Below are 11,292 nucleotides of genomic sequence, written 5' to 3'. Positions count from 1 at the left end.
CGATGATGATGAACTTGAGAGGAGGTTGGCGAAGGGAAGAACTTAAACCAGTGGGCCAGGAGGCTGGTAGGAGAAGCTCAAAGTAAATATCAGTCATGACTCATAAACAGAGTGCTGGAAGTAGTGCTCCTCCACAACAGAATTGGTGACGAGTTTGAGACGTCAGAGGGGAAAACTTCGGCTGCATCTGGCGCATCAGGAGGCCTTGGGAGGAGGCTCGATGAAGGGGTAACATTGCAGTAAGCTATATGCATGCGTTCTAAGGACTGACATGGTGGTACTATGCTCAGGCTGGAGTAGCTGCTCGACACAAAGGTAACATGCAGGATAGATGGTCAAATTCGAGCGCTGAAAAGCACCAAGTATCTATTTAATGCGATGGGACACATTCTGCAGCAGCTGTGGAGACATTTTCACACTCTGGTATGATAATCTGGATTATCTAGCGTACAGGAACTTGGAAGTCACCCAACACACGCACCTCTGCAGAAAGAATCTGAAAGACACCCACAATCCCTCCAAAGTCCACCTCGACCGCGTCCAATGCTAAAGGCGGTCACAGTGTTTCCCGATAAACGACGGATGGTTGCAACTTGCGGGCTCTGAGGACTAGGGTACGGACGATAAGTCAGCGTGGTGTTATTAACCTATGTTAATAATCAAGTGCTTGCGTAGGGTTATTAACTAGCATGTTATTAACATGTTATTAACTATCACGTGACCCCAAAATCGAAAATTTCGCTACAGGTACTACCAAACTTCGCTCCACTCGGTGTCCATGCCTTCTAGGTCAGCATCATCCTCCGCAGAATCGTCTTGAGCGCTACCAAAGCCGTTGACAGGACTGTCCATGCGTTCATCAGACAAGGCCTTGGTAACAATTGGTGCATGAAGGTTTGCATCTGCTTCAATGTCGAAGGCCGAATCCTCCGCTGGTTTACCTGCTAGCATCTCATCGAGCCATGTGTCTTCTTCATCTTGACTAGGTTGACACTTGGTGAGGAAGGCTCCTGCCTGTCGCCATTTACTTTGGATGTCAAGGAGAGTATGGGCTTGGCGCCAATATGTCAGGATCCAGAACGGAAAAGATTGATTGAGGTTGGCATGGGCATAGACAATAGACTGGCTACCGCCTAATCTTGCACGTTGCACGCCTTCTAGGAGCTGGTGCAGAACCGAAAGGCGGGGAAGGGGCTGCGCACGGAGATAATTAAGATATGACTTGGAGCTGTCCTTGGGCGGGCAGTCAGTACTAAAGTATTTGCGCAGTGGTGGAGCGGTGGTAATTGAAGCTGACGGAAGTGAAAATTGGAGGAATGACGAGACAGATAAGTTTTGATCTGGAAGAATAATAGATTGCACGGAGGCAGGAATAAGGAGAACATTAGTATCTGAGGCTTTTGTGTCGGCCATTTTGAGTGCTCAACTGGTGCGAGAAAGAGTTGAAATTTTCGTTGCGAGAGACTCAAGTCCCATGTCAGACAACGGCTTGCTTCTCTGCAAGATTTGCATTGCAAACTTCTAAGTTAATGATTAATGATCTGCGAGGAACGGCGGAAGATTAGAACGCAACCCACCAAGACCATGGGGGTCGACAGACTTATTAGCACCATGTCACCACCCCATCGCCGTGTGCGTGTTAATAACATGTTAAAAACATGTTAATAACACACCTTTTTTAGCAGGGTTATTAACAACCGACTTTTCGTCCGTACCCTACTGAGGACAAGGTGCTTCGTGTATCACGTGATGGGCAAATGATAGCAAGCGGTGACTCTAACTTAGACTCTAACGGAGAGGTCATCGTCTGGCACGGAGAGACTGGGAAACCGCTCAACTTGCTGGGATGTCCAGGGTGTGCGTTTGGGCCTCAGTCAGCTCAATTATTATTTGTTACCACTTCCTGCAATCTAGCTAAGACGATCGATCTGTATTTCATCAATTTTGATGCCATAATATACACTTTATGCTCGTTTGATGCTCAGACTGGCATGTTTGACCTCCAAGGTTATGCCTCTGGCCCTCCCTCGTATCCGGCATTTCCCGAGCGGGCACCCCATTTTGATTAAGCGACAACAATCAGTATTCAAGAAATGGATCCGCAACAGTGACCCAAGGCAAATCTTCATCATTCAGTCCACTCTCTTCTAACACCTGCTTCTTCACTTCACGGTCCGCATCCAACTCCCTGACGCGATAGAAACGGGACACCGTCGACTTGGGATCTTCTCTGCGCCTTCGGGCCAATACGATGACTGGCTGCATGCTCCCTCGAGGATAGTCGGTGGCGACGGCCCACAGATAATCGATTTTTCTCTCTCTGAACCAGAAATTGAGCTCGGTAGCAAGGAACTCGTCTGGCGAATGCTGGTATGGGTGGTCTTGCTTCTTTAACCATGCGCGCGCTTGCTCGAAGCTGAACACCCAGCCGGCTATTTTGAGCACCATTCTGGAGAGGAAAATATCGTAAGCCATGCATAGGCAATAAAGTACCTCATGAACGTACGGCTTGTCAGAAAAGAAATATAAGATCAAGTTGGGAGACTTTGGTTTAGACTGTGACGTTAGGTGGCGACTCACAACGCGCCTATTAAACCAAACCATAAAGGGTCACGTGCTTGCCACCGTGTAACTCAATATGATCAGATCATTGATCATTGATCTATCGGACGAACATGATTGGGAGGTTCTTCGAAATTTCTACCGCCGAGGGCATTGTTCTTGAATCTTCAGGATTTCTTCAATTTCAGGGTGGGCCCTTTAAGTTCTCTGATCCGATTGTCGCACTACCTGTTCTGCCACTATCAGCCGGAGGTGACCAACTTCAATATCAGCCCGGACATTGTCTTTCGAGCACCGTCAGGCTCTGATCCGGTTGTCGCATTAGTAGGTGGATAATTATCGTATGTTTTGAAAATCATTTAGCATTGTTCCTCAAGCCGAGGCCCCATTCGGAACTCAAAGTTAGTTACCCGCCTGTTTGCCGATCAGTGGGCGGCCAACATTTGTGGTACATTTTTTCAACTATCGCGTCCCACATACCACCACGAATGCTTCTTGTAACCATAGCTGCTGATTGCGTGACCACAACTGCCTAATGGAAGCTCCTAGCTGAGTATCTTAAAAGACGTGTTCTTCTTACTTATTGAACGGCCATCCAACATATCATAACTTTCTCCCCCAGTGAGTCAATGTATACTTCGTTCTGAGTTCTGACCGTGAACACAATATTCTTAGCCACCATGCCAAAAGTTCCTGCTTGGAAGCAGCGTTTGCACGAGTTGCATCTCAATCCCCCTCGTTATGAAGCATCGTGGTACGGGCCACTCGATAAACTCGCCAATCACGTTTTCGCGGCAGATTGCTTCATGGTCAAGCCGCAGCCAAAAATCAGGCGTAGTGCTCTTCCCGATGATGGAGACGATAATCAGCCGTTTGAAGATGAAGGATTATCTTTAGACTCCATGGGCACTCCAGTTACCCGTGACTCCTACTTCGAGCCGGACTTCATTATCGTCCATGTGGGTGATAACCGAGACATTCCATTGGTGTGTATCGAGGTAAAGAAGGAGGGAGGGACATATCAATCGGCGGGCGCCCAGTTGCATGAATACATCGAGGTTTTGGCTTCGAAGGATCCCCATGATGAATTTATGGCTATCCTTGTACTTGGCGGGAAATTCTATTGTTACAGTATCCATGGGAGGCGGGCACCGACTCCAGGTGGAGACGGTTGGGAGACGGCGGACAATTTAGAAGGAGTTTTTGAAAAAGTAGCCAAAGGTGTGTTAGGAGGGAAAAGGAAACACCGCTGAGCATAACGTTGACTGTATAGTAAGACCGTAGCGGTATTGTGTCTTTTTAGCTATTGACCACCCAATGCATTACCATTGCTAGAACCTAAAGTAAGATAAATTTAACAGGAGCAGATTTGTATCCATTCAAGCCGCGACAATGGCATTTGGAGTCCCAAAATTCTATTATTTCAAGTGGGTGACTCAATGACAACTAATTTATGGCCTGGAAGCGTTGGATATACTGCAATCATAGGAAAACGGATTTGCTTAGCGTGAACGCCATATACACGTGCGACTCCATGACAGTCATAAAATCGACAAATTCAAACCCTGGACCGAGATGCTTCTGGGGTTTGGAAAAGATGTTCCTATATGCGCAGGTGAGATGCTGAGTCTCGAGAAGTATCGGAATGTCAGAAAAAAACCACCTTTGTAAGTGACCTTCAGATAAAACTGCGAGACAAGACTGCGGCAGATCCTTTGAACACCATTGCGCTTCGAGCCAGGAGAGGGGATGACAATTCCGAAAAACCTTAAATATCGGTCGAGCATTGGAGCCCGCGAGAGATGGAAGGGGCCAGCTTCATCATGCATACTCGAAAGCGTCAGGAGCTGAATAACTTCGTCCTCGTATTTCTTCTGTGAAAATTGCAAATGCGGCCATAGCGTGATCGATTGATCTCTATGTCTGGTAAAAGATGACTCTGCTGGAATAGGGAAGTGCAAATGTCATTGTTAGTCAATATCTGCGCCGTCTAACGACACGTGGTAGTAACGCCCTCCCCAGAAGTGTTGAGTGGTATCTTGCATACGAGTGGGCGCATTTCTTCCGTCTGCATGGCTTTACGAATGTGCTCTTCCGAGTGACTCGCGAACGAGGTGTGGATCACGGTTCACGGAGAGCTTATGTAGTCGAGCAGGGAAACGAGAACGGCAATAGTTTCGGTATCGCATTCATCAAGGGCATCGAAACAAACGCTAAAGCCGGACACTCGCGCAGACCTCTCATCCTTTCGGCTACAGTGAATATGACAGTAAACTTTTCGACGCCCACCGTAGGTCCGCAACATGCAGCCAAATCATTCGACTCTGCTCCTCGTCATCCAGCAATTCACGAATGTAGTTGAGAAGGGTCTCCCGAGTACCATCCAAACATCTCGGACGTGTTCAACACCCTTGACAGCGACCTAGGATAACTTCTTCCAAGTTCTTTCAGATGATCGAGACACTGTGAATAAGGTCCCTGGTCAGATAACAAGACGTAGATTAGGAGAATAAAATACAGAGATTGATGATAAGTCATGACACGGAATATGCAATAGAATGAGCCCCGAGACAACTCAAGGAAGTACTACGTAGTCACTGTTGGGTTCGACAGTGCGGTAAGGAATTATATGAGCGATAGCTGTTAGGTACCTCTTGAGCGAGAAGAAGGGAATGAGAGCCACGCTAACGTATATTGCACGCACGAGGAGGATGGAGACAATTTTCGGCGACGTGACCCCCCCGGAAGAAGAAGACGAAGGAAAGTAGAGAGGAAGGCAAAACACCAACAGCCACCATCAACCCGAGCGCCTGAAGAAAGCCTCCACCGTTCCCGCGCAAGCTGGAACCATTGCTTAGAGTACACACCACACAAACTCCAGTAGAACGCCGCAACAGTACGTATGTAGTGTCCATCATAAGGCTTCGCCCCAAAGTACGATAACCAAGGATTCAAAAAAAAATGAGCGATAGCTATCTTAAACTTTGGGGCAACATACAGATGTTCATACTAAGTCTGAACTTGATCATGTGAGCTCGGGTAAGCTGTAGAGGTGTTTGAGTGGTGAAAAGACATGTCTAGGAAGGTGAAATCGATGGTGATGAACTGGATAGATATTCAGGCGATTGAGCAGTAAAATGACAACTCGTAAGAGCTGCTTGAGTTCGGATGGGTGGGTTTGCCGATCGAATTCAGAAAGGTTGGATAGTGGTGATATGTAGAATCGCGGACTGGTATTCTTCAAACGTCAAGACTCAACACGCCGCCCCCGAGTGGCAACGAGAGATAAAAGCGCAAAAACTCCAGCACGGTACAAGAACTCTGAGGCCTGAGGCCTAAGGACCAAGTTGTGCGTCCCGACTGCAGTATCCCGCCAACTTCAACCTACAACTTCACCAGAATGTTGGCGGTCTGGGCCAAATTTGAAAGTCGACAGCAGCTCCCTGCAGCGGAGTTTGAACCCCGCTTGATCCATGCCAATCCTTAATCCCGCCCACGGGGCGTAACAACATCCCGGGAATATTGGAATGCCGCATGTTCATGGTCCGCATCAACTCTGCCCGCCCACCCCGCTGGCTGCTCATGTTCTTTCGTACTTGTCAGGAGGCTAGCACATTGCAAGGACAGGCCGAGATCAATATGTAGCATAGCAACAGGCTCACTGTGTTGCTACATGGGAGAAAAAGGCTCTCGATGTCCATGGCAAGTAAGTCTTTGGCACTGTTGCACACAGTGAGCAAACGTGAGACACAGTGACGGATACAGTACACCGCTTAGAGATGCCGATAGCCTGCTGTGTCCCAGACTTTGTCCCGAACCGGCCAACATCTTTCAGAGATCTCCTCAACTTTACATATATAAAACAACATACAAACAATCCTTCTGCTACAATTTCATTCACGTCGAGACTCAGTACATCGACGTTAATTCATGAAGAACGGCTCCACAACAGTGGACCCAAGGTAGATCTTCATCACTCAGTCCAGTCTCCTCCATCACCTGCTTCTTCACTTCACGGTCTGCATCCAACTCTCTGACACGATAGTAGTGGGACACCGTCAACTTGGGATCTTCCCTGCGCCTTCGAACTAAGACGATGACTGCGTGCCGGCTCCCTCGAGGGTAGTCGGTACCGATGGCCTACAGATAATCCATATTTCTCTCTCTGAACCAATAGTTGAGATCGGTGGCATGAAAGTCGACCGGCAAGTGCTGGTATTGCTGTCCTTACTTCTCTAACCATGTGCGCACTTGCTCGAAGCTGAACACCCAGCCAGCTATTTTGAACACATCCTGGAATGGGGCTGATATAAGCTTTTGCACGCAACAATAAAGAACGTACAATAGGTCTCTAGCAATAGCCAGGTTCTGACAGAATGAAGTCAATCGTTCTTTTTGAATTGTCAGTGACGGTTAGAATGTAGAAAGGAATAATGCTCGATGTAGATCTAGGTCACTGTAATAGGTAATAGGTACTCAAGATCGAATGAAGTTCGTCGGGCATATGGTGTAGCTGGTTATCACATCCGCTTAGCATGGCGCTGACTGCGGGGGGTCTCCGGTTCGAGTCCGGATTTGTCCACATTTTTTGCTTATCACAATTATATCGAGTTTCGTTGTCCCAGTCATATTATCCTCATCGACATATGAATCATGCTTCGTTTCATTTCGCGGGTAAGGATCAAATAACATCGTCAATTCCATGTGATACTCATTACCCTCCTTTCGACGCCTTGTGCTTTCTCCCATACAGTCTTAACCGTGCCTCCTTCATCCGAACCTTGTACACATCGCACAAACTCTGTTACTCCGCCACCCACACCAAAGTAGAGCACTTTTGCGGCTACAAGACAGAGGTAATCGTCTACACCTTTGGGGCCTTCGGCCTTGCAAGCACCGCGCATAATAGCAGTAAGGCTCGGAAGAGATTCCATACGGTATATGGTCTCGGATGTCAGCACCAGGTTGTAGCTCCCACATAGGTCGAATGTATCCCATGAGCCAGAGAAAAAACGTAATTCGACACCGTAGGTCATCAAGGATTGATGGAATGCATCTTTGAGACTTTCCGATATATCCAACTCCAAAGGAGAGTCTGCCTGCTCCTCTGATTTGCGGTACGTCTCTGCTGCCTCTGACAGATCTGTATCTCGAGTGAGACGCGTAGAAAGAAAATATCCAAATTTTACGAACACCAGGTCAGAATAATATTGGGAATAGTCACCAATTCCAACACGGAGGCGTTATAGTCCTGGAGGTGGATATGTGTCTGATTCTGAGAAGGTGGGGAGGAGAATATTCGATGAAGAATGTACAGCGACGGTATTGATGTGCCACATCCGATCTGTGAAAAGATTAATGAGCTGCATCATACTATCAGAGTTCAGAGAAATGGATGCTCACCTCTAGCACACGCTTGCCGCTTACATCAAACTGTGAGCTTATACCATCCAGATAGCTGGCAAGATCAATACTGCATTCCCAAGTCTTCAAGCCGCCCTCGTAGACAAGAGGGACAAGGTCAGAGGGTGCGTCCAAAAAGTGCAATGCAGACCGTGCATCAGTGATAGACGGTTGTTCCAATGCATCCGGGTCATCGACATTTTGAGAGATCAATTGAAATCTCGCATCGAACAGATCACGGCGTGGAAGCGAAAGTTCAGCTCCGCTGGCAAGTGGGATCGTGATTGGAGAGTAAGAAATTTTGGACGGTAGGCTGTTTAACTAATCCTTGCGCCCAGATCAGTTTTCACCGAACGAAGATAAGCAGTGATCAGACGTACCGCGTCCGTGAGAAAAAGCTCTGTGAACACGTCTGGGACGACCGCCTGCACAGAAGCGGGCCCATGATTTTGTGTTGTGTGATTTATATCTGTACTTTGTTCAGTATCGTCCTCCACGTCGAAGTTGAATTTGAACATTTTCAATTGTGATGAAATCAAATGAGATCTGTATGATAAGGTTCGAGTCGCTATAGCACATGTGGCTGTGTCGCAGACTATTATTGTATTTCCGTTGATTTCCGTATTGTTTCCTTATCCTCGGACCTCTTGTCTTTCACTACACCCTGACTATTATTACTAAAGCTGTCACCTTATCTGTGGAAGCCCCATTCAGTCCCCCTTTGACTGCGCGCTCTGCGGCATTTCTGGATATAAGAAGTGTCACATCCCGTATCCATTTGCTTTTACATCCCCCACCATGCGCTTTTCACGGGTATCGCTCATTCTTGCCGCAGGGTCCACTATTATACCATCCGTCAGTGCATGGGGAGCAGTAGGTGAGTATGGCAGTATGTCGTGTCTGAAGAGTCTAACTTTTCATAGGTCATGAAATCATCGCGACAGTCGCTCAGATGCATCTGCATCCTTCGGTCATGCCCATCCTGTGCGACATCTTGAATTACAAAGGGAACTGCCATCTCGCTCCGGTCGCTGCCTGGGCAGACAGGATTCGTGGTTTGCCACAGTACAGGTGGACAGGCCCTCTGCACTACATCGGTGCAACGGATGACTATCCTAGTGAGACTTGCGCTTTCCCAGGAGAGAGAGGCTGGGAGGGTAGAAGGAATATCAATGTGCTTAGCGGCATAAGGAACACCACAAATACTCTGGAGAGTTACATGGGCCTGCGCAAAGCAGGTTTGACCACTGAGAACGATGAAGATGCGGCGCAGGTCGCACTCAAGTTTCTCATTCACTTCGTTGGGGATATGCACATGCCATTGCACCTCACAGGACGTGACCGAGGAGGGAACGGAATCAAAGTCTCATTCGACAGTCGTGTGACAAGTCAGTTGTTCCCGCTCTTATCTTTCCTTGTTCTTATCATCTGCGACAGACCTTCACTCCCTGTGGGACGGCCTCCTCATAGCCAAAAGAATTCGCACAATACCCTCCAATTATACTCGCCCTCTGCCACTTCCCGACGTCGAGAGTCAGCTTCGGGGCACCATCTACGACCCTTATATCCGTCGTGTTGTCTGGGAAGGCATCACGGGCAGGTACGAGGACGAGCTCGACTCGTGGCTTACGTGTCCCGCCGAACCGTCCGTCCAACCCCTGCAAACTCACTGGGAGCAATGGCTATCTTGGACTTTTGGGCGTCGCATAGGGTCTTGGATTGTGGGGTCGCATCTTACAGATGGAGGTTTGAACACCGATGATGAAACCTTGTGTCCATACCATTGGGCAGCTCCCATTCACGCTCTGAACTGCCAGATCGTCTTCCCGAAGGCACTAGATGAACCGCCATACAACCATGTTTCCTTCTCTGGAAGTACCGATGATCATGCCTGCAACTCATCCAATCAAAGTCTTGAAGTCCACTGGCTTTCTAGGCCGAGGAAGAATCCATACCTCGAACTCGACACGCCCGAGTATTCCGGGGCAATCGAGGATGCATGGATTGTGGAGAAGTTGATGTCTCAGGGTGGTATCAGGCTTGCAGCTGTCCTCAATTGGCTCTTCGCGGATATGGATGACTCGACTCCTTTGAATAGAACTTATATCTTGTAATTCTAAGCGTAACTTGTACTACATACTATAGAACACGCCCCGCGATAGTCAGTCATATGCAAAACATAATATATTTCACTGGCACAACAAACATGTCTCGTATAGAAGTACATAAAAATCCGAAGTTATAGTCAACCTAAAGCGTAACAGTAAGCAAGGTGTTCAACAGAACCTCACAAGATGAATCAGAAAAGCCGATGTTTTCTTGTCCCCCGTAAAGCATCGCCCGTGGACCAACGCACATGAATCAAGACGAAGCATACACGCATCTCTTGCGAACAAGAGCGATCGAACGAACGCGCAACTACGGGAGACTCAAAGAATGGATGAACTTGATTTCGTCCTGCAGATACGGATGTACAAAACTCTAGTGAACAGTACTCACCCTTCCACAATGAGCGCGTCACGAACGACCAGTGTATTCATCTGTAACAGCAGTAGTTAGCATGTTGTTCTTTCCGTAAATCGAGAGAAAAGCTGATCAGGATTGAAAATTTTTGGTAAAAGGTTGTCCACAAGAGATTGTGTCTCTTTCGGAAGCAGAACTGATTGTATCATCACAAAAAAAGGTGCACAAAAGCTCCAGCATCGAGAAATTTTGTTGCTCACCTTGATCCGGTTGATTCATACGACTGGGAGAGGGGAGAGCGAGTAAACCACGAACATGCTGTCATGGCATAAGAAAATTGCGAGCAGAAACTGTATAGATGTTTTTGAGTCTCCGCCAAACTCCGCTTCAAGATCAAGCTCGGCAAGCGAGCTTGTTTTTTTTTACGAACCTTCACCATCGCGCACACGGCGTGTCACGTACGCTGGCCAAGGTAAGCCTCACGACCTACCTTTCCAAATGATGATACTTTCCATCCTCGAGTCGGCGACGGTCTCCAATGAGCCATCACTCGTAACATGCATCACCAACTGATTCTCATCTTCATCTTCCGTGTTCATCTGCATCAGTTACTTACTTTTCCTTTCCTCTTTTTACAGATTGTCCTGTGATGGTTGTATAACGATGTAGCACCGGTGAGCATTGTGCCATAATCCTCTCTTTCTCCCCGAGATGCTTTACAACATACAAGCATATGTCCGATTTTTATGATGGACAAATTGTTCTTCCTGAGGGAACGCATCTGATCGTTGTTACTCTTATCTGACGTTTTATTTTCTAGGTACAGCCTTTGTTGTGCTATTAAAGTAGTGCTTCCTGTATTGT

General features: G+C 47.6%; 1 protein-coding gene and 1 non-coding gene across 2 annotated transcripts; one reads left to right on the top strand and one right to left on the bottom strand.

Moving 5' to 3' along the window:
- Positions 1 to 750: 750 nt before the first annotated feature.
- On the bottom strand, positions 751 to 1,413 carry F5147DRAFT_659509 (uncharacterized protein; the record flags this gene model as incomplete). The annotated part of the gene is made up of 1 exon (XM_041434600.1): positions 751 to 1,413. The coding sequence occupies one exon, from the start codon at positions 1,411 to 1,413 to the stop codon at positions 751 to 753; it is 663 nt and encodes a 220-aa protein (XP_041284680.1).
- Positions 1,414 to 7,060: 5,647 nt separating this feature from the next.
- F5147DRAFT_t132 lies at positions 7,061 to 7,144 on the top strand. Its single transcript has one exon. It is a non-coding gene; the product is annotated as a tRNA-Ala (tRNA).
- Positions 7,145 to 11,292: the final 4,148 nt, after the last annotated feature.

The sequence above is a fragment of the Suillus discolor genome (assembly GCF_016758755.1).
Source record: "Suillus discolor strain FC423 chromosome Unknown F5147scaffold_171, whole genome shotgun sequence".
Lineage (NCBI taxonomy): Eukaryota > Fungi > Basidiomycota > Agaricomycetes > Boletales > Suillaceae > Suillus > Suillus discolor.
This window is presented reverse-complemented; position numbering and strand designations above follow the sequence as displayed.